Below are 25059 nucleotides of genomic sequence, written 5' to 3'. Positions count from 1 at the left end.
CAGTCCTAGTAGAGCTGACCCGAAGCAGAGGTCTACCTGCTGAACAGATATTGCCCAAACTAAGAAGGTAAGTCAAGGATGATTTTCAATATCTTTATTAAGAAATATCAAAAGTTGATTACATTTCCATACACAGTTTTACAAAGTTCAAGTGAAGGGGAATGTAGGGAGGCCATTAGTATGCCTGTTTGGACACCACAATCACTTACCAAAAAGGTAACCTTGTCACTTTTGGTCACCTTAACAGTGGTCCACACAAGGCTCTTTCCCACTTCCACTAGGCCACAGCACAAGACATTACTTGAGTTTTACTAAGTTATAAATTCTCTTCTGTCATTATCCTTCCCTGAAAGAGCCAAGCTGTTTATAGAAAGCACAACACTTGAGTCCCATTGACTGCTGTTTGCGTCACATTTTCACAAAGCCTGCTTTGAGAGTTGGGAAACATTGCAAGCTACATGTTACCATAGCACACTTGGGATGGAACCCACGCACACTGTTATTTTTTATTTACCATTTAACAAAAAAGAGGGAAGCACTCAACTTGGAAACAAAACAGCACAGTCATCAGTGGAGAAGTTAAGTGCGGGACAGGGCCTGCAGATGCTACGATGCTCCTCCAAGAGGTCACCAGGGTGACCAAGAACAACTGGAGGCAGGGATCCCAATACAGAATACAGAATACAGAAAGAGAGCCTCTTGGGCAGGGAACATCACAATCTTCTGTGTCAGGGATATTGAATCAGAGGGGAATTACACTTTCAAAAATAATCAGGGCTAATGGGTCCTTGGCACCCGACAGGGCACAGCAATGGTGTGGTGTGCCTCGGGGAAGGCTTGTGCTGGGTCAACTAAAACTGGGTCTCTGAAGAGACTGTCCAGCAGCATCAGGAAGTGCTGTCTTCAGAGGAAGGACTCCTTATTCACCCACATGAGACTGCGGGTCTCGTTGGGCTTGCATTCATACTCAATGACGGAGAAGGGACTTCCCCACTGGCAGTGATCTCGCTTGTGGTAATTGTAGAACTTGACCTGCCACATCGTCTCGAAGGTCCCAATGTCAGTGAACTGAGGGAAGAGAAACACACCCCGTCAAAAACTCATTCTGCCACTAGCAATAGACAAGAGCTGGTGTTCGTGGAAGAGGTGTAACAGGGAAGAACAGATCTGACTCCATATTAGAGCTGTTTCTTTTACTTTAACCTTCACATGCTATTGTTTTTGCTTCGAGGTAAGAATGTTACCTGAAATACACAGGAGAGCCCATTTTCAAGGTTCTGACTTTTAAGAGTACACTTTTCTATTCATATAGAGGTAAAATGTTGCAGAACAGAGAAGAACATTCATCTTGTTGGAGGTTACGGTAACATTGTGACCTGACCGATGTGGACTGCTGCAAGAATAAAGGATTCCTGCACTAAGTAAGAGGTTTGCAATGACTAACTCTCCTCCCTACACTCTGCCCCTCACGTTTTAGAAACCAGTATAATGATTCCGGGCTCCTGTGATAAAAGCTTAGGCCTTTTACTCTAACGACCGATCTTCCTTTGTTACAAGAAAGATTTTCCTGAAAAGCTCTCTGTAAGTCATTTATTTCTCTATAAAATCATATTCCCATTACACTTATTGCATTTGCTATGATATTGCCTTTAATAAAAATAACTCCCCAAATGTATATGTTTCCCAAATTTAAGTTCTGGAAATGACTCTTAGAATTTCAGAATTTCAGAGCTTGCCACAGAAGGGAGATTGGGAAGAGAAGAGAGGGAATGGTGTTTAATGATTGTTTTTGGTTTCTGTTTCAAAAAACAGTTGTACCAAATAACGTGTGTACATCAGGACTAAACATAAGATACAACTGCCCTCCCATCAATAATTTCAACTCTACGAATACCTATCTTATCGAAAGCATTTGCTTGCTAAAGATGCTAACTTTCAAGTACTATTGAGTGTTTATAAGCCATACCCATGCCTCAGGTTTTGATTATACATTATCCAAAGCCACAGTTGAGTACCTACTGTGTGCCTTGCACATAGAAATATTTGTATAAGGGATGCTCCTTGCTCTCAAGAAATTTGCCTTCTTCTTCCAGAAGACAGGCCCTGAAAACACTGCACAGAATTCTCCAGAGTCATGAGCACACAATTCTCATGTAGCTGAGAAGAGGGTACAGAATACCCTAGAGGCCACTGGGCAGGGGCTCAAGTGGCCTGTGGGGTAGCCTGACCCTGCCACCATCTCCTGGAGCTATTTAGGGGACCTGGCATTAAGTAGCATGATGCCTGCTGTTATTTTCTCCTCTGACCCTCCCTTGTCATGGGAGGTTACAGGGACTGACTTAGTAGGGTTCTTAGACTTGTCAGGAGCCAGAAGACATGGAGGGGGGAGGGCAGTGAGCAATAGGAGCCTTCTGCTTGCGGCTGCCACAGGGGGAGGGTGATCAGGTGCTTCCCAGATAGCTTTCCAAGATGCTTTCAAAATTATATCCTGCACCATTGCCTCATCTTGTTAATCTGATCCCAAAACAAGGTTTGGCTTGCCTTTGGAAAATTCGCTTGACTTGTAACAGTGGATGATGTACCTCGAGTCCACAAATCTTCTCTCAGCTAAGAAAATGAAGTCTCTCTTTTTAGAAAGTCATAACTTAAAGATTTGTGCACAAATATGCAGCTTTATTCACAAAAGCCCTAGACTGGAATCAACCCAAATGTTCCATCATTTACCTGCTGATAGACACATTTTGGTATATCTATTAATATAAAAAGGATTTTTACTTAACAATAAAATAGAACATACTGATTCAGGAAGCAATAAAGTTGGATTTCAAAGTCATACTGAGCAAAAGAATTTAAACCCCAAAGAATATATGATTCCGTATATGTTTGTACATATATATGTATATCTATATAGTCTGTAGTGATAGAATGCCAGGCTCCTCTGTCTATGGAGTTTTCCAGGCAAGAATATTGGAGTGGGTTGCCAGTTCCTACTCCAGGGGCTCTCCCTGACTCAGGGATTGAAACTGCATCTCTTGTGTGTCCTGCACTGCAGGTGGATTCTTTACCTGCTGAGCCATCAGGAAAGCCCCAAAATATAATCTGTGCTGAGAGGAAATATCTCTGGTTACGTAGGTTACCTGAGGTAGGAGGAGGGGATAGATGATTGAGGAAAATGTGCCAGAGGCAACTTTTTGCAGGTGACGGAAACATTTTACATCTTGATTGGGGTGGTGGTTACATAAGCACATGTATGTGTTTGCTAAAACTCGTTAATCAGTATACTTAAAATGGGTATATTTATTATATGTAAGCTATACAACAAAGTTGATTAAAAATTAGAAATATTGATTTTTAATGAGCAACAAGGAGACAGGTATTCTTAACCTTGCCAGTGGCAACTGAATTACACAGCCTTTTGGAAGGGTAATTTGTATCAAGTAAAGCTGTGAACATACTTGGGTATAGCAATTTCATTTATAATGTATCTTGACATCACAGTGTTTGGAATAGTGAAAAACTGAATACTAAATTTCCATCCTTAATTATGGCATATCTATATAGTGGAATACTATGTAACAACTCTAAATGTAAATATTTAAATAAAAAATTTCTATTATTCTGTATTGTTACCTGAACTAAGCAGAGTACCAACAAGACTGTCTAGCATTAATTTCATTAAAATTATACATGTTATGGACTTTCCTGGTGGTCCAGTGGTTAAGAATCCGCCTGCCAGTGTAGGGACACGGGATCAGTCCCTGGTCCAGGAAGATCCCACATGCCGTGGAGCAACTAAGCCCACATGCCACAGCTAATGAGCCTGTGCTCTAGAGCCTGTGAGAAGTGATGAGCCGGGGGCCACAGCTACTGAAGCCCATGCACCTAGAACCTAGGCTCTGCAACAAGGGAAGTCATAGCAATGAGAAGCCCGTGCACCACAACTAGAGGGAAGGCCCCACTCTCCGCAACTAGAGAAAGCCTGCATGCAGCCACGAAGACCCAGTGCAGCCAATAAATAAATTACATTTAAAAAATTACACATGTTAATGCCGATGGAATAAGTTTCATTTTCTTCTATGTACTTATTGGCACTTTAAAGATTTAATGATCAACTTTTACTTTTATAATCAGAAAAAATGTTAAGCCAAGTTGTATTTACAAGTTTTACCAAATAGATAATATACTTAACATAAAATATGTTAAGAACTACTAAGATCATTTGGATAAAACTGAACAGTTCATTAAAAAAACTGGCTAACTCTGAAAAATATAAGAGTTGGACATGACTGAGTGACTTCACTTTGACTTTTCACTTTCATGCATTGGAGAAGGAAATGGCAACCCACTCCAGTGTTCTTGCCTAGAGAATCCCAGGGATGGGGGAGCCTGGCGGGCTGCCGTCTACGGGGTCGCACAGAGTCAGACACGACTGAAGCGACTTAGCAGCAGCAGTATTATTAGTAATTAAAGAAATACAAACTTTCAGAGTTTTGTATCTTGTCCACCTATCAACTTAGCAAACATTTTCAAATACCAGAAGCAATTTAAGCCTAAAACTTTAGGAAAGTATTATGAAAAATGGTGGTATATCTGTACTCTAAATATGTATAATCACTAAACAGAAATTTAGGTTTTTAAAAAAGTGTATTATTTATTTATTTAGCTTTGGCTGTGCTGGGTCTTTGCTGTTGTGCAGGCTTTCCTCTAGTTGTGCTGAGTGGGGGCTATGCTTTGGTTGTGGTGCCCGAACTTCTTACTGCGGTGGCTCCTTGTTGGGGAGCATGTGCTCTGAGGCATGCGGGCTCAGTAGCTGCAGTGCATGGGCTCAGTAGTTGTGGTCGGTGGGCTCTAGAGAGCAGGTGCAGTAGCTGTGGCACACGGGCTTAGGTGCCCAGTGGCATGTTGAATCTTTCTGCATCAGGGATTGAAACTGTGTCTTCTGCATTGGCAGGTGGGTTTTTTTACCACTGAGCCACCAGGGACGCCCAGGAATTTAGTTTTAATGATGACAGAAGATGATTAAAACAATGTTAACAGAAAAAAGATGGCTGAAAATGAGCTCAAATACACTAAGATGTATAGAGAAAAGAAAATGGAAAAATATTAACAATAGTTCCCAAAGTAAACTTTTTCTATCTTTCTACTTAGATTTTCTGCAATAAATATGTTACTCTTATAAGCAGAAAGAATATTTTAAATGGTGAAATGGATCTATCACCCCTGAAAAATTAACACGAATATCCCTCAAACCCTAGGGATTTAATAAAATCTATTTAAGGATACATATATCCTAATGAAAACATTACAACTGTGTTTATAATACCATCCTTAAGTAGTAATAATAAACTGATATCTCATTTTACAAATCACCAAGATGACTTACTATTATTTTTTACCAATGTAGGATACTGTACATTTTAAGTGCAACTGAATTAAGTTATAAAAATATTTTATAAACACCATCTAAACTTTCGCAGGAGCAGCTTGAAACAAGGTTAGGTAAGTGGGAGAAACAATACTGCAGCCTTTTTGGAAATAGATATAAATAAAAGTTAGTCACAAAAACAAACAAAGATGATTATGACCACAGGCAATAAACAAAAATGAAAGTCCTTAAGGCACTACACTTACATCTGAGTAACCTTACAACTAAGAAAGTCTCCATCCAAGAATTCTCAGTAACACAGTAAACCAAAACAGAAATATGTTGACGGCAAGTCACAGCTAAAAATTCTACTTTGTTTCTCTTTTATTAATGTTGGATTCAAGGTCATGTTATAGTAAACTTAACTGCTGCTGACTAGGCATATATTTTCCTCTCTCCCACATCTTAATTGTTTTAACTTCTCATAAGCGCTCTTTCTATTCTTCCTTCTGGAGCTCTATTTCCTGGCCATTTCTACCTAACTCAGGATTTGTTCTGTTCTGGCTAAGAACAGATGGGGTCTTCAAAGCCGACATTGTTTTTGAAGAACAGAAACAACTACACAGCTCTCTACCCTCTCCCAACCCATCTGTGCCTTCCAAGGAAAATCTACCCAGGCAAGCTCCCCAGTGATGCAATTAGACAGTATAATTCTGTGCATTTAATAGCTCTCTTTTTTAAAATACACAATTACTATCACTTAATCTCATTCAGTCTTGTGACTGGTTTTAACATCTCCATTTTGTGGATGAAAGAACTAATTCAGAGAGGTTAAGTGAGTTGCTCTAGTACTGTGCAGCCAGCTAGTGGTAGGAGCAAGTCAAGAACCTAGGTTTCCTAATTTTCATCTAGAAAATGATAACCAGTGTACAAGCAAATGAGCTACAAGCTACTGAACAGTGTTTCTTTTTTCTCCCTGAATGAGCAGAACATCTATGAATTGTCATGTGTAGAATGTTTTAGGAGGCCACTACAGACTGACTGTATCTCCCCCAAATTCATATGGTGAAGCCTAAATCCCCAGTGATGGTATTTGGACGTGGGATCTTCCAGAAGTAATTATGGCAGGAAGATGGAGCCCTCATGAATAGGATTAGTGCCCTTATAAAAATAGACGTAAGAGGGGTGATCTGTTTCTCCCTTCCTTCATGTGAGAACACGGTAAGAAAGAAGCTGTCTATGAATCAGGAAGAGTGTTCTCATCAGACACCAGGTCTGTTGGCACCTTGATCTTGGATTTCCGGCCTCCAGAACTGTGAGAAATAAATATCTGGTGTTTAAGCCACCCAGTCTATCGTATTCTGAAACTGACACTCTACTATAGACCTGGAAATTTTATTTACTTCAGTGTTCTTACAAGTTACAAGCCTTGGTACACTTTTATTTGACAACCAATGTGAAGGGGAACCCATCAGATTCTAAGGAGAGGAGACTCATTTGTTGTCCTCAGTAATAAGTGAGGAATCTTGACTTGTTAATAAACAGTAAATATCTTATTAACATTGTTTTTCTGTTGTGCTGGGTCTCTGTTACCCTGTGCAGGCTTGCCCTGGTTGTGGAGAGCAGGGGCTACTCTCTACTTGCGGTACATGGGCTTCTCACTCTGGTGGCCTCTCCTGTTGGAGAGAAAAGGCTCTAGGCACAAAGGCTCTGGGTTGCGGCACTTGGGCTCGGTAGTTGTCGTGTGGGTTTGGTAGTTGTGGCTCATGGGCTCTAGAGTGTGGGGTTAGTAACTGTGGCACATGGGCTTAGCTGCCCCATGGCATGTGGAATCTTCCTGGACTGGGGATTGAACTCATGTCTCCTAAATTGGAAGGCAGATATTTAATCACTGTACCACCAAGGAAGTCCTGAAGAATTTGTTTTAAACAATTTCTGTGGTGGTCTTACAACCATATGACCTAGAATCCCCAGAGTACTTCTCTCCATTCACCATTCTACTCAATTTCACCGGTGACATGTGAAATTCATTAAGAATAAAGTGACTCAGAAATTCACCGACTTAGGAGCACAGGATGAACTTACTGTATTGATAGAGACATGATGTTACTTCATTAGTAAACAAATTCAGTATAAATGAGCATCTATAACTTTTAACTGTGGTATGACCTACCAATTCCTACTGGATTCCGAACATCTCTATTCCTGTACTGTTTGAAGTTTTATTAGTAAATCCTTATTTTCCATTTCTCTTAGCTGAATATATAGGGTTAAAAGTTCTAAGTCTTGTAAGTATGCTTAACTTCATAAGAAATTGTTAAACTTTTCCAAAGTGATTGTGCCATTTTACTTTCCCACCAGCAATATGACTTTCAGTTGTTCTATTGATACATTCTCTCCAAAAGCTGACATTGCCAGTTCTTTTAATTTTAGCTGTATAGCAGTAAGAGGAAGAAAAGCAATAAAGAGCAGAAACCAATTAAACAGAAAAAGGAAAAACAGTAAAGAAAAACTGATGAAACTAAAATTTTCTTTAAAAACTGTCTTTAAAATTGATAAATCCCAGCAAAACTGAGCAGGAAAAAGAAAGCAAATTACCAATATTAGGAATGAAAGATGCTATCACTATTGATCCTATATTGGTAACAACACGGGATCCTTAGATTAGGAACATTATACCAATATGGACTTCCCTGGTGGCTCAGTGGTAAAAAATCTGCCTGCTGATGCACGAGACATGGGTTCAGTCCTTGCACTGGGAAGATCCCTGGGAGGAGGCAATGGCAACCCACTCCAGTATTCTTGCTTAGGAAATCTCAAGGACCGAGGAGCCTGGCAGAGTGCAGTCCATTGGGTTGCGAAAGTGTTGGCCACAACTTAGAGACTAAACAGCAACATATACCAATATATTTGGTATACAAATGTACAAATTCTTTGAAAGACACAAACTATCACTAAATCTCTAACTACTAAAGAAACTGAATTTGTAATTAAAATTCTTCTAAGGAAGACAATTTCAGGCTCAGTGGCTTCATTGATAAATTCATACACTTAAGGGGAAAATACTGATGCTACGTAACAGAGGAAGGAATACTTCTCAATTCATTTTGTGAAGCCACTGTTACCCTGATACCAAAATCTGGGATATTATGGGTAAAGGAAAGTTGCAGACAAAAATTCTTCATGGATTTATGCATAAAACTTACATATAATTTTATTTGCTTGAAATATTTGTAAATCAAATCCAGCAATACATAATAAGGATATTACATTGGAGGTTTATCTTCAGAACTCAAGGATGGTTCAATATTTGAAAATCTATGTAACCTGCATATTAACAAAATAAAGGAGAAACACTATGTAATCATATCAATAAATACAGAAAGAACATGTGGTAATTCAACTTCCTTATACTTTATTAAAGACTCTGATGCTGGGAGGGATTGGGGGCAGGAGGAGAAGGGGACGACCGAGGATGAGATGGCTGGATGGCATCACGGACTTGATGGATGTGAGTCTGAGTGAACTCCGGAAGATGGTGATGGACAGGGAGGCCTGGTGTGCTGCGATTCATGGGGTCGCCAGGAGTCGGACACGACTGAGCGACTGAACTGAACTGAACTATACCGTATTTATACTTATGCCATCCTTATTTATACCTTTTACCATCCTTATACTTTATTATCATAAATATAATAAAAACTCTCAGCAAACTAGGAATAGAAGAAAATTTCTTCAGTCTGATCAAGGGCCATCAATAAAAAAACAATAGCTAACATCACCTTCAACGTTAAGTGAAGCGAGTCCTTTTCCTATAAGATGGAAATAAGGCAAGGAGAGCAGTTGCTTCTATTCCTGTTCAGCATTGTATTAGTGGCCCTAAGTCAGTATCTTAAGGCAAGAGGGGGAAAAAGGGAAACAAAACTTTCAATTCACGATAAAAATGTGTGTGCAAAAACTATGAAGCAATTAACAAGCAAATTCAGCAAGTTTGCAGGACCCCAAATCAATTTAGAGTAAATCATATTTCATAAAGAAATACACTAGCACTGAATTAGTAGTAGTATTTTTACTATTTGGCCAATTTTGTGGGTGAAAATTCGCCTTGTATTATTTATTTATATATATATTTATCAATAGTGAAATTGTCATTTTTAATATTTATTGATGATTTGCATTCCTTTAGCCTATTATTTTTTGCTTATTTCTCAATTTCCCATGTCCTTCTCTTTCAACTTCCTATGCCCAGTAAGGTTCTCTTCCTTACTGGTTTCTAAGAATTCTTTATATATGAAGCAACAGATCGTGCCAAAATATTAGAAAGAGTTGACATGAGGAACACATTTTACATTTGGGAACGCATGGGTAAGGCCACCTTCCGGCACAACACAGGTTCACAACAAGCTCATGCGCTGCTTGCCTCATTCCTCCAAACTACCCCCAGCTCCTGTCTAAGAGGCCAGACGAAAGGGGACTAATGTGATGGCCAATGCAGACAGACTCTCCCTTTGAGCTCTCTCCTCGAAGGGACTAAGCGGAGAATTAGTCCCATTAAAATGCAAGTCAGCAATACTCTTTGAAATGGGGGTGGAGGCTTTTAGAGTTGCGTGTTGTTGTTTAGTCACTAAGCCGTGCCCAACTCTTTAGTGACTCCACGGACTATAGCCCTCCATCAGGCTCCTCTGTCTGTGGGATTTCCCAGGCAATAATACTGGAGTGGGCTGCCATTTCCTTCTCCAGGGGATCTTCCCCACCCAGGGATGGAACCCACATCCCCTCTGTACAGAGGTTCCTCCTGTACAGGCAGGTTCTTTACCACTGAGCTGTCAGGGAAGCCCTCAGAGTTGGGTATCATTCATTGATTCCCTGTGCCAGGGCCGCTGGAATTACGTGAATAAAGAGATCACTGCCACTAATCTAAGTCCGATGGCATTTGATAACATCCTGAGTTCAGCTTCAGGGCTGCAGCACAGTCTTCACGGGCAGTGGTAAATCGAGGCAACAATGCTCAACCATCCATGTTATAAACAAGCTTTTCACCTGTCACCAAGTATCATTTGCCTTTTAAGGAAAATTTAATTACCTTTGTTTACAGTGTTTAACAGGAAATCTACATTTATGTAATCAGAGTTTTCCATTTTTAATCTTTGGATTTCTTCCATTTCTTTTAGGTTTAGATACATTCTTTTCATTTTGATTTTTTTTACAAAGTTGATGCTTTAGAGATAATCTCATAATCCATCTGAAATATTTTTTGATCAGGAAAGAAGGAAACGCATCAGGAAAGAACAGAGTCTCCCAAATAGCCAATTATCCTAGCATCATTTATCCAACGTTTAAAAATCTGAGAAACTATCTTGAGGTAACCTTAGACTTATAAGAAGTTGTTTTGGTGTACCTTTAATTCAGCTTTCCTTGCTAGCTTCACCTACTTGATTAATTGACTTTACCTGGACATCTCAAGGCTTCCTTATTGTGCAAGTGGTTGTGTCAGCAATGTATAATATTTAAGCTTGACAAAAGTTTTGTCATAGGATAGTGTTAAAGCACATGCAAGGCTTTCATCACTAAAATGAAATTTTCACTTAACATTTCAGCTGCTTACTTGATCAGGAAAACTTCTAATTTCAGTTAATAATAATTCTAATTTCAGCTGTAATTGAATCAGCCTATCACTGATAAAATACAGATGCAAGGCCAATGCACAAACCAAAAGCTGTATGGTCATTGCTGGAACAATCAATCACCTGCTTCTTCTAGAGTAGAAATTATATTTAAGGACCTAGGCTTTACTGCTTGGACTCATAAAATATGAAATACCATTTTAAATCTTTTGGAAATGATGTACAATATAAACATAAATGAAGTTAGAATTAGAGGAAAGTTAAATCACATAAAATCTAAAATTATGGGAAAGCCAAAATAGGCTGTCGACTATGAAGAAATAACCATCTTCATTTTAAAAGAAAAAATCATAATAAAAAATGAAAAATTTTAGTGTAATTGTATTTTGACACAATGGAAAATAAAATAGAGCAAAAGAGAAATAGGATAGATATGACAGATTTTTTTCTTTATGACGAGTCTGTGATTTAAAAAAATAATTTCCAACAGAAGCATTGACAAAACAGGAAAGAACAATCTACAGAAGAAACAAAATTAAACTGACATGTAGAAATGTTCATTCTTGTGATAGTGAAAAGTAAACTAGAAAATCTATTACATTTGAAGTAATTCTCAGTGATGTCCTAATTATAACAAAGTCAGTAGGTTTCTTCATTGCTAGCAACATTGTAAAATAGTATGTACAACTTAAAAAAACAAATACCAAAATGCTATACTGGAGAAGAGCCTCAAAGATTCAGTTCTTTTGACCAAATATTTTTACCCAGATTGACATGGATATATATATGTATATATGTATATACATATATAAAATTTTACATTATAGCACTTTTTATGATGGGACAATCAATATATCTAATATCTGGGTAAGTCTAATCATGATACATTGTGATACAGTCTTATATTACCATTAAAATTTTAAAAATATGTAGAAAGCTGGACAATATATATTAAAAACGATTGCAACTATAGAATGTATTTATGTGGAAGTTAATCTGAAAATGAACCAAATAAAAATGTAGGGATTACTGGTGCTTTAAAAGTTTGCTCACACTTCTGAATCTTATCTTGATATTTCAGTTTTTTCAAGAAACATGCAAATCCCTTGAGATGCTGGGATGCATTGCCATACTTCTCGGCATGCCTGTACCCAACCAGAAAGGAATCCTCTATGGATTTGTTGGATTTCAGTCCTAGTTGGTGTCATCCTAAATGACAGTATTTGAGAATCTGACTTCAGCAAATAACTGGTATCATACCCTAAGGGTAAGTTTATAATTTTTATACCATGTTAGGGCTAACAGTGGTCTTAGTGATCAAAGAGTAGAATCCATCTATTTGTATTAAAGAAACAGGCCCACTGAGTTAAGCCTGGGATCCCACTGCCTGGGATCACAGTTAATTATGGGGCTTCCCTCATGGCTCAGATGATAGAGAATTGTCTGTAATGCAGAATACCTGGGTCAAGAAGATCTCCTGGAGAAGGGAATGGCAACCCACTCCAGTATTCTTGCCTGGAGAATCCCATGGACAGAGGAACTTGGCAGACTACAGTCCATGGTGTTTCAAAGAGTCGGACACAACTGAGGGGCTAACACACAGCTAATTATAGAAGAAGATGGCATCCTAATACCTTCAGAACTTCCAGTTTTAATTCTGACATTCTAGAGGTTTCCTCAGGCACCCACACCACTGATGTTTCCCTTGATAAAGTATATAAATTTAATAATCCAGGAATTTGCTGCTTAACTGACTGTATTTACCTGGATAATTCAAGGTTTTGGTGTTACCTGTGAGAATATGTTATGTCTACACTTTTTAAAATTTGAGTCATAATAATGGTAACTTAAAAATGTCACAGGATAATGATGAAACTAGCTGAAAGCTTCACCACTAGAATGAACATTTGAATTTAATACCAGAGCTGCTGACATAATAAGAAAACCTCTAATTTCCATTGTTTTCCTGAGAATCAGCCTACTACAAATAAAACACAAATGCATGGTCAATGCTCAAACCTAACGCTATGTGATCACTGCTGGAACGCTCAACTATCAATCACCTGCTTTTTCTAGAGTGGAAATTATATGGAAGAATCTAGGCTTTACAGATGGCACTCAGGATTCTGGAGTTAGAGCATAGAGATTCTTTTCCCCACAACACATCCTAAAGGCATTGAGTAACGTAAAAGCTCCCCAGCCTTTTCGGAGGTACCTAGACAGGCAATCCAGACTTATGTGAGCAATAAAATCACAGTATGATTTGTGATATGGATATGGATATGTTTAAATTATACTCACATTAGAAAAAATACCATGTTTCAGTCTCATTCAAAATAATGTAGATGTTCTTAGTTTACAAATCCAATTAAGGTTTTAACCAAGTTCTAAATTGTTTGTTAATCATTCTCCCTAGTGTTCTTTTTACACTTACAGCAAAAGAAGTGTGACTGCACACCATTTTAAAACCAGAGGAAGTTATAGCCCTGCTCCCCTCAGCCCATACTGGCTCCAGGGAGAAGGTGGGGAGGGGAGGTCTCCTCTCCTGTCCTGTGACCACCTGGAACGGGACACAGTCTCATCTACTGTGACTGCCTCTGTACCTGACCCAGTGCTCAGTACCAGTTCAGTGAAAGAATGAACAACTTAAAGTCAGCTCACCGGCCTTTTAAGTTCTCATTAGAATTCTGATAGATGGCCAATAGGCATATGAAAAGATGCTCAACATCACTATTAGAGAAATGCAAATCAAAACTACAATGAGGTACCACTCACACCAGTCAGAATGGCTTATCATTAAAAGGTCTACAAATAACAAATGCTGGACAGGGGGCAGAGATCTGTACACCATTGGTAGGAATGTAAATTGGTGCAGACACTATGGAAAACAGTATGGAGTTTCCCCCCCAAAAATAAATACAGAGTTGTCATATGATTCAGCAATCCCACTCCTGGGCATATGCCCAGACAAAAGTAAAGTTTTAAAAGATACATGCATCCCTATGTTCAAGCAGCACCATTTAGCCAAGACATGGAAACAACCTAAATGTCCTTTGACAAATGAATGGATAAAGATGTGGTGCACACATACAATGAATATTACTCAGCTATCAAAAAGAATGAAATTATGCCATTTGCAGCAACTTGGATAGACCTAGAGATTATCACACTAAGCAAAATAAGTCAGAAAGAAAAAGACAAATACCATATGAGATCAGTTACATGTAGAATCTAAAATACTATATAAATCAACATATCTATGAAACAAAAACAGACTCACAGATATAGACAACACGCTTGTGGTTGCCAAGGGGAGAGAGAGTAGGGGAGGGAAGGAAAGGAAGTTTGGGATTAGCAGAAGCAAACTATTATATATAGGATAGAAAAACAACAACAAGGTCATACTGTATAGCACAGGGAAGTATGTTCAATATTTTATGACAAACCATAATGGAAAAGACTATGAAAAGACTATATATATATAGTCTTCCAGGATTTTCTGAAAATATAAACATATATGAGTGAGTAACTGGCGTGCTGCGATTCATGGGGTCTCAAAGAGTCGGACACGACTGAGCGACTGAACTGAACTGAACTGAACTTAGCTGTACAGAAGAAATTAACACAACACTGTAAATCAACTAAACTTCAATAAAATTAAAAAAAAATAAAATTCTGATAAGCAATTGGAATTCTGCTTCCAGTTAATCATTCCTTTAACTCTAATTATTGATACATATGCTATTCTTGATACACTAGAAGGACACTTCTTTGATACAAAAGAAATTTATTTTGATCCACCAGTCTTTTACTGGATATGTGATCTTCAAATATTTTTTTAGAGGTCTAAAATACCGTTTAAAATGTGTTTCTGTAGAAATGGATGGTTTTCTCAGAAAACCAACTAAAACGGACTCAATAAAATCTTCAAAGCCTCTCCAAAGGCAAACTTATGGGCTAAGTTGAAAGTTATGGATATTCTTTCCAAATATCTTTACTTTGGATCCTGTCTTTTATGGGGAAATTGTCAGACTTTCAAATAACAGCTAAATCATATACCATGTAAACAGTTTCAGAGCACAAACTATGAAAATGTGCCCAATTCATTTTACAAAGCGATTAACTCTAACACCTCAACTTAAACTGTGAGGTCCTTTGCCCATTTCCCCTTCTAATCTACACATTGCTACTAGACTGATTGTTAACAGCTGGCAAATCTTATCACCGTTACCAGGAAATGGAAGTTCTACATTGAAATGTTTTTTAAAATGGTGATAATAGTGGAGTGGAACTGTTAGATGAAACTTACAAAGATATAAGTTTGTAAGAAACTGACAAAATGTAAACAAAAGCTATTTGATGCCTTTAAAAAGCAACTGAAAGCAAGACAGAAATCAGTTACTCTTGAAGGATCTTAATTCTAACAATTAAGAACTGTCCCTGTGGTTTTTTGCCTGAGGGTGCTCCCCAATCACAGGCAGTTCTGGCAGAAGGAAACAGCAGTTTTATCCACTGGAAAAGGGAGAAGAGTGTCTGGGCTGGAAGAGCAGCTGGAAATTTAGGGAGAAAATCCTGGAAGCAAGAGAGCTGTAGAAGAGGTGAGACCCCAAATCTGACTGTGGTTATGCCATAATTCTACAGGCTAATCGCCATGTATAGGCTGCTGGGAGGGGGCTCTTCCTGCTTGAAAAAACAGACAAACCAGTAAAGAGTCTATTCCCCCCACCAAACAGCAGAAATTTATTGTTTCATAGTTCAAGAGGTTGGTGGTGGTTTAGTCGCTAAGTCGTGTCTGACTCTTCTGCGACCCCATGGGCTAGAGGACGCCAGGCTCCTCAGATGTCCCAGATCAGGGTGTTGCAGGGTTGATTTCAACTAAGGGAAGCATCAATTCTTGAAAGAGAAAGTTATGCTGAATAAGATTTGGAAGTTTGCTGCTGTTTTTTTTTTTTTTTTAATTGAATGCATTCCTAAACCTGAGAAGTTGAAGCCTTAACGGCTTGAAAGTACCAAAGCAAAGGGCTCAGGACTGGCAGAGAAACAGGAAATTTAGAGGAACCTGAGGGTGGATGGATACCAAAATCATAGTATAAACTGTCCAATTCCTTAGCTGACTGCTAAACTCCACTGGGACAAAGGGGACCAGGCTAGAAAAGCAGCAACTGGAAGTTGAAAAAAATTCAGCAGAGATTTCAGCTGCTATCCTGCTGGAAAGATAGAATTTGCAGCTTCAGTCCCGGAATGTACCACAAAAATAGAATAATCCTCAGAAGAATAAAATAAACTAAAATCAATAATATACCATCTATAACATTTAGTTACTAATCAAATATTATCAAACAAGTAACAAAAGAGGAAAGCATGATCCATATTCAGGAAAAAAGTCATTCCTGCTCTAAATGGGACTAGATACTAGATTTACCAAATAAATATTTCAGACAAGCAATTATAAATCTGCTCAAAGAGGTAAAGGGGTATATGGTCAAAATGGGCAAACAGATAAGGAACCTTGAGAAATGGAAACTATAGAAAATACAGATAAAAATTCTAGAGCTGAAAAATATAATGATAGAGAAAAAAATCAGAAAACAAGCATGAGTAAATTGGGGCAGATGACAAAAACAGTGAACTTGAGTATACATCAATAGGAATTATCTAATTTGGAGATCCATAAAGTAAAGACCTGTAGGATAATACCAAACTGTGCAATGTGTAATTGAAGCACTACAAAGGGAGAGAATAAAGTTGGAAAGAATTTGAGGCAAAATAAAAATTAAAAATAACTCAAATTTGGTAAGAACATTAACTTATACACTCCAATTCTATCTCCGTGTGTATAACCTAAATTAAAATGTTTTAATGCAAGCAAAAGAAAGAGATAATTTAGATAGGATTGGAAATCAATGAAACAGAAAAATGGGTCAGTGAAGCATGTGAAAACAAAGCTGGGTTTTTGAAAAAGCCAATAAAATTGGTAAATCTCTAGCTAGACTGGTTGGGGATAAGGGAGGAATGGAAAATTATAAACATAAAAAATGAGTGGACATTATTAGAGATCCGAACACATCAAAGGATGGTGGAGGATTATTACCAACAATTTTGTGCAAACAAATTTGACAATTTAGTTGAAATAAATGAATGATATCAAAGACAAATTACAAAAATTAACTCAAGAACTAAAACCTGAATAGCCCGTTATCAAAGAAGGAAGGTGAATTTGTAACTAAAAACCTTTAAACAAAATTAAATGCATACCTTTATTGGTGAATTCTATCCAACATTAAATAAAAATGATATTTTAATAATAATAATATAAACTCTTCCAGAAAGCAGAAGAGTGAACAACTTTCAAATAATTTTATTATTATTCTGATACCAAAACTAGACAATGACAATACAAAAAAGAACACCACAGACTAATATTTCTCAGGAACACAGATGTAAAATCCTCAATAAAATGCTAATGAATCAAATCCAGTCATATATACAGGGAACATACCATTGACCAATTGGTATTTATCCTAGTATTCAATAACTCAAAGTTGTTTCAACATTGAATAAACAATAAAATCTACTAGAGAATAAAGAAGACATTATATGATCATCCCAGCAGGTAAAGAAAGAATCTTTGAAAACATATGACACATTCATATTTTTTTAAACCTCTCAGTAAAATTTCAGTAAATTAGTGATAGAAGGGAACTTCATTAACCTGATAACACGCATTTAATAAAAAACCCTATAGCTAACATTGTACTTAGTGTTGAAAGACTGAATGCTTTCTTCCTGAGATTAGGGGAACAAAGATGTCCACTCTCATCAATTCTGCTTAGCATCAGACCAGAGGTCCTAGGCATTGCCATCAAGACAGAAATAAAAGGAATATGAATTGAAAAAGAAGAAGAAAAACTTTTTCTTTGCAGAAGACATTATATCAAACATGGAAAAGCTTAAGTGTTCTACAAAAAAAAAAATCCCAAACAACTATTAGGATTAATAAGTGAGATTAGCAAGGCCTCAGAATTCAAGATGAATATAGAAAAAAAATCAATTTTATTTCTATAAATAGTAAACCACCATATACAATAGTGTTTAAATATGAAATACGTAATGAAAAATTTAACAACATACGTATAAAATCTGTACAGAAAACACTGTAATGCACTATAGAGAGAAATTAAAGAAGACCTAAATAAGCAGACATATTCATGTATCACAAGACTCAATATTAAAGTGTCAAATCTTTCCAAACTGCCCAATTTGGACACCCAATTAATATTCCAGTTCTTGGAGAATTGGAGGATGAACTGACAAGTTCATGCTAAAATCTATATAACAATGCCCAGGGACTAGAATAGTCAAAATGACTTTGAATAAACAAAGCTGAAAGATTTAGGCTATCCAATTTAAAGACTAAAATATAGATCATGAAATAAAATGTTTTAGCTCTTGTAGGTCTTTCGCATTTCTAAACTTAAAAGACTGATATAATTAAGTATGTAAAGTAACTAGAATTCTTATACATTGCTGGTAAAAATATGAAATGGTACAACAATCAGGATATTTCTCATATGGTTAAACGTATACTTACCATGTGATCTGTTAAATCTCCTCTTAGGTATTTACTCAAGAGAAATGAAAACATGTTCACTTTAAGAGTCATACTCAAATATTCATAACAATTTTATTTATAACTCCAAAGGCTGCAAACAACCCAGCTGTTCATTTATTGGTAAAGGGATAAATAAACTCTTGTATATCCTTACCATGAAATACTACTCAGTAACAAAAGGAACCAACTACTTAAACAAAAACATTATACTACAACATAATGCTAAGTGAAGGAAATCAGGCACAATGCTATGATTCTATTTACATGAAATTCTAGAACCATTAGAACTGTTATTGAGACAAAAAGCTCGGAGTGGCTAAGACTGGGGGCATTGACTACAGGTAGGCATGGAGGAAATTTTCAGGATGACCAGAAATGTTCTATATTTTTACCGGGGTGGTGATTATACACTAGTCAAAATCTATGTTACTGTACACTTTAAATTGGTGTATTAATATATTTGCGCTTCCCTGTGGCTCAGCTGGTAAAGAATCTGCCTGCAATGTGGGAGACCTGGGTTTGATCCCAGGGTTGGGAAGATCCCCTGGAGATGGCAAAGGCTACCCACTCCAGTAATCTAGCCTGGTGAATATATTTACATACAATTTGTATGTAAATTGCATACCAAAGTTGACTTACAAACCTTCAATGGATTCCCAGAGGCATGAAGATAAATTCAATAAGCAGGCCCTGTAACATCTAAGCTCTATTTACCTCTCCAGTTTAATCTTTAAAAAAAAATTTTTTTTATTGGAATATAGTTGATTTACAATGTTGGGTTGCTGCTGCTGCTGCTTCTAAGTCGCTTCAGTCGTGTCCGACTCTGTGTGACCCCAGAGACGGCAGCCCACCAGGCTCCCCTGTCCCTGGGATTCTCCAGGCAAGAACACTGGAGTGGGTTGCCATTTCCTTCTCCAATGCGTGAAAGTGAAGTCTCAGTCGTGTCCAACTCCTAGCAACCCGATGGACTGCAGCCCACCAGGCTCCTCCGTCCATGGGATTTGCCAGGCAAGAGTACTGGAGTGGGTTGCCATTGCCCTCTCCAACAATGTTGGGTTAAATCCATCTTAATCTTAAATCAGTCTCAACCTCACTGTCTGCTCAAGCTATGCTGGGCTACTCATTCCTTGAAACATGTTTATTGCTCTCCTCCAGCTGTTGATCTTTGTAGCTCCTTTTCCCTCAAGTGTTCCCTCTTCTCTCAGCTCTTAAGAAAGCCATCCCTTAAATCTTGGGCTAGACTAAGACCCCTGGTATATGTCCCAAGGGTACCACTACTCTTTTAGTACATTTTGTACAATAATGATTATTCACTTTATTATTGATAATCTTGTATAACGTATGTTTTCCTCCTCTAGATTAGAAGCCCTATGAAGCCAGGGATATCTATTCTGTTTGCCACTCTTCTTCCAATGCCTGATATATAGAAGAAGTCTTTACATATTTGCTGATAAATCAGCCAAACAAAAAAAATAATAAAATTAAAAATTAGAATCCTCAAATATTAGCATTTTCAATATAACAACATATTAAAAATAAGTGACATTAAGTAGGGTTTCTTTTAAGAAATGAAGAGATGTTTAGTATTTCAAATTATTTCCATAGATGGATGGATAAAGGAATGAAATGAAATTCAACACATCTCCCAGTTATCTCTTAACGAACCAGAAAAAGGATGCTTTAACAAGATAAATATTTGAAGCCAATAGTACCTCTAATAGTGAAACACTGGAGATAAGGATTATCACTATTAGTGGAAACCATTATTCTAGAACATTAGGCAATGCAATAAGGGCAGGGAAAAAACCCAGAAAACGACACTATTATATGAATTAATAGATTATGACTGTCTACCCAAAAAATCCAAGATCACTGAATGAAGAATTTTAGTAAGCAAGTTCAGTAAGGTGGCCAATCATAAAATACACAAACATATTCTGTAAAAACAACGCAGTAGTGGCATAAGTATAGGCAGATCAACGAAACAGATAACAAAAATGTAGGGAGAGAATTAAATTTTTGCCACAAAGAAATTACTATAAAACGGATCATTGGAGAAGCATGGATCATTTAATTAACTGTACTGAGACACTGGGCTTCCCAGGTGGCTCAGTGGTAAAGAATCTGCCTGCCAATGCAGGAGATGCGGGTTTGATCCTTGGGTTGGGAAGAACCTCTGGCGAAGGAAATGGCAATCTACTCCAGTATTCTTGTCTGGGAAATCCCATAGACAGAGGAACCTGGCAGGCTATAGTCCATGGGGTCACAAAAAATTGGACATGACTTCGAGACTAAAACAACAACAAGTGGGACATTATGAACAAATATATGAAATTATGAGCTGATATAACATTTCATAATATTTGATTTTATATCCTTTCTTAAGGGAAAATCGTGATTATTTTCTTTTACATGGTTTCCGTTTGCTTTGGCATCATACCCCAACACTCCCAAGTAGACCTTACCGGCATGGTGATCTGGATGGGCTGCCGTTCTCCGCTCTTGGTCGGGGCCACACCTTCTGTGTCATATGTTCCCGTATATACGATTCTGTCCCCATCAGGCTCTTTAGACTTCAGTTCCAGTGGGACAACCACACCACCAATGGAAATGTTCCTGCAATGGACTTGAGTTGATCATAGACGGTAGAAATTAGCTTAGGCACCCTGTCCTGGTCTGGACCATAACCCTGGGCAGAAACCATACAGGGTTGGCTAACAGAGACACTGTGGTGTGACAGAAAGTTCTGAAACTTTAGGGAGCTTGTCTTTCCCAACTAACCAGGCATGTGAACCTAGATCAACTGCTTAATCTCTCTGGATTGACATGAGTATTCTCATCCAGAATACTTGTACAAGGCTAAGTCAGATTCTGTCAATGGTCTTCCTCTTTAGTTTCTCATCCGTGGAGCTTTAAAAAACCTAGCTATACCCAACCTATCTCAAACACTTGGCTTGGGGTGTGGTTTGGGCATTTGTAAATTAATTTTAACATTGCAGAGGTGATTCTAATGCACAGGAAGAATTCAAAACCACTGAACAAGTTCTCTAATAATTTTTTTTCTGTTCCAACAACAGAACATTAGGAGTCCCATGATTTGGGGGGTACACTTCCGCAAGCCAGGCATATACCAAAAATTCTCACTGCATCATTTCCTCATGTTAGGGTAATGGTTCTTGAAGTGTCATCCCTGGACCAGCAATGTCAGTATCACCTGCCAACCTATCAGAAAGCAAATTCTTAAGCTCCAGTCTAGTGGTAGAGTTTACTACATCTACTTAAGGTGAGGTTCAGTCATCTGTGTTTTAAAGAGCCCTCCCGGTGATTTCTCATGTACACTCAGGTTTGAGAACCACTGGTTAGGGCACTGAAGCACTTTGAAAAAAATAAAGTATAACAGGCAAAAAAAAGTTTTATCATTAACACAAATTTGTTTTTAGATTAACTTGAAAAATAGAGAACTATCCTGAGGGAACTAGACTAGGTAACTTGGTAGAAGGGTTTGCCAGGAAAAAAGGGAAAGGAAAAGTCTAGATCATATCTAGATGCACAGAACACTGGGAAATGTGAGGATAATGGATGCTTGGAGCTGCTGGGGATGCTGACAAGTAAACAGACCAAGAGCATCAAAAGCAACCCAGGTTTGATTCTAGGTCTTTCAACTGGAGCCTGGCACCTAGAAGGCCGATACAACTTTGTTGAATTAAGGTCAACTGCGGGAGACTTAACCTATCAGCCCTCTCCACCCCACCTTCTGAACTCAGCAAATGGAAGTAGATAAAATACAGGGTGGTTTCTTTCCTCTTTCCACACTAGACTTCACACCCTGCTTAGGTAGAAGCTGAGAGGTAAAGGACTCCACCTCTTATGGTAAAGGATACTTCCCCGTTCCTGCACTCTTCTACACTGACTTTCTAGCCCGAGGTTTACTGGATACATTAACCTCTGACAGCAGAGACGAGATAGTTTCTGCCACACACACACACACACACACAAACAGATACACACACACCACCATCCTTTTGTTGTAAGGATGCTGCTAATCCCATCACCAGGCTGAACAGACAATTCAGGAGAAAAAGAAACACACCAGGCAAGGGAAACTAGGCCTAAGCGGGGAAGGCTACCCTCCGTCTTGCTCTTCCAGCCCCGGGATTCCAGGCTCATAATGGCTGATGGATGAGTGGCAAGCATCCTTAAAAAGCCCCAATAATCATCCACCCCCAACTTTATACCTCATTACTCAGCCTTTCTCCCTCCTTCAGTCTCGCAGAACCCGGCGGAGATGAACCAGAATTGCGGTAGGTGAAGCCCAAGGCGAGCTTTTCCCCTCCGCCCCACCCCGGCCGCCTGAGGGTCCGCATCAATGGCTGGACAGAAGGGATGAGAAATATACAAGAAAAAGCCCCCAATCCCCTGGTTTCCAGTTGCAGTTTTAAACACCTCACCCTTCAGGCGTGGAGGGAAGCGAGAATAGCGGAGATGACTTAGGGAGCAGACAGCTGACCTCATATCTCCCCCCAGCAAAACCTCCTGGGCCCTCCGGGCGAGGTGAGAGGCAAGAGGTGCCCGGAAGAGGCTCTGGCTGTCCCGGGGGCCTCGTTCCACCCAGCGTATCCCAAGCCGGGCCGGTCAGCCGCGGCGCGCGCCCGCACTCACTCGACCTGCAGTGTGGTGGGCTTAATCTTCACCTCCACCTTGTAGGAGGAGCCCGTGAGCAGCTTGATGGTGCGGTTCTGGCCGAAGCGCTGCCCGTCCACCTTGTAGAAAACCGGGCCGTCGTTCGGCTGGATGCGCAGGGCGATGGAGAGGCGCACGAGGCCCGGCAGGTCTCCCATGGCTGGGCGCGGGCGGGCGCGGCGGCTCCAGGGGGGCGGAGGACTGAGCCGGCGGCGACCGGGCGGCTGGAGCGCGGTGGGCGGAGAGGAAGCGCGGGGAGGGAGAGGGAGGCGGCGGAGCGCAGGCTGCCGCTAGGAGCCCGCGCCGTCGCGGCCGTCAGCCCCGGCTTCCCAGGAGCAGCTCCGCAAGCTGCGGTCCCCAGCCCCCCTCGGCGAGGAAGCGGGCCCCAGGGACGGCTCCGAGGTCCGGTGCTCCCACACCCCCGACTCCCCGAGCCGCGCGCTCCGCGCACCCATGGGGCTCACTCCGGCCCGCAGGCCGCGGGCCGGTCCGCGCAGCTGGAGGAGAGAGAGTTAATCCTGTTTACGCATTACAATCCCCTTCAGCGGGGGAAGCGGACATTTAGGCTCCTCCTAGGGCAGCGCGGGGCGGGCGGAGGGGAGGATGGGAAGGAACCGGGTAGATCCTGGGTTTAAGAGGCGCTACATCCAGCCGCAAGACTTCGGGATCTGGATATCCCCTCGCACAGCGAAGAGCTGTGGACACGTTGCTCGCGGATCTGGCCCCAGCCAGGCAGGAGGAGGCTGAGGAGCCAAAGCGGGGCAGGAAACCGTTAGCTAGTGATTTTAATCTCAGGAAACATGTCTTTCCAAAGTTTAGGGGACAAGGCTGAGGATACTAGCAATTCCATCTAATGTGGATTGCAAACCATCCTGGATTAGGAATGCGCGCTAAAAAAGAAAAAGAAAAGAACCAATACATATTCAAGGAGCTACATCTTCTCTTGGGTGTGTATTTCCATTATACATGTCCTTGTCTCAAGAATGAAACCTTGTAATGAATCACATACATTTTCACTGATCTTGTAGGATAAGCTATTATAACCCTGTCAAAGGAATTGGCATGGGTCTAAGGCATGGTGACAGTGGCCGAGAGGAGGGATCAGTAAAAAGATTGTTGGCAGGGCATCCGGTGCGACACCCGCCGAGTTCAGGTTTGCATATTAAGCATGCAGAAGTCGGTTGACAGCTCGAGATTTTGGAGGCAAGGGGAGACCAATGGTGTCCCGGCTCCACTGGGAATGGCTTCAGATAGCCGGGAATGATCACCTGCTTCAGCACCACCTCGTGGATAGTACCAGGGCCGCGGAGCACACCTGGGGAATGGAGAAGCAGGTTAGTGAGGACGAAGGGGCAAGATGAGTCCGTTCGGTGGTTTTTGCTCACTCACGGTAGTAATACTTTTCTTTAGAAATAGCTCCATCTTGAAGGTGATTTGTTTCCTATATTCTACAAATATAAATCAGCTTTTTTTTTGTTTTGTTTTTTAAAAGGAACAAAACCTGGTCATCTAAAAAAAATAAATCAGCTTTAATTCTCATTTCAGGATGGTCTGCCATATTCCCCACACTACTCTTTGAAGGGTATTAAATTCTGTAGAGCTGAATAATTGGGTATAGCCATTTGTTTGCCTGACATTGGATAGATTTGCCCACCACACCACAGTTACTAACATTGCTGTTATTTTCCTTCTAAAAATACTGATATATATCCATATATATATTAATTTGTTTAAAAAAGTGAAAATGAAAGTGTTAGTCCCTCAGTCATCTCTGACTG

The 25059-nt window shown here is 39.6% G+C and overlaps 1 protein-coding gene across 1 annotated transcript; it reads right to left on the bottom strand.

Moving 5' to 3' along the window:
- Positions 1-214: 214 nt before the first annotated feature.
- On the bottom strand, positions 215-23451 carry CNRIP1 (cannabinoid receptor interacting protein 1). Its single transcript, XM_068981021.1, has 3 exons — positions 23261-23451; positions 21067-21217; positions 215-1068 (listed from the first exon to the last, which is right to left on the bottom strand). The coding sequence occupies exons 1-3, from the start codon at positions 23437-23439 to the stop codon at positions 904-906; spliced, it is 495 nt and encodes a 164-aa protein (XP_068837122.1). The 5' UTR covers positions 23440-23451; the 3' UTR covers positions 215-903.
- Between the last annotated feature and the right edge of the window lie 1608 nt (positions 23452-25059).

This window comes from Capricornis sumatraensis, chromosome 1 (assembly GCF_032405125.1).
Source record: "Capricornis sumatraensis isolate serow.1 chromosome 1, serow.2, whole genome shotgun sequence".
NCBI lineage: Eukaryota > Metazoa > Chordata > Mammalia > Artiodactyla > Bovidae > Capricornis > Capricornis sumatraensis.
This window is presented reverse-complemented; position numbering and strand designations above follow the sequence as displayed.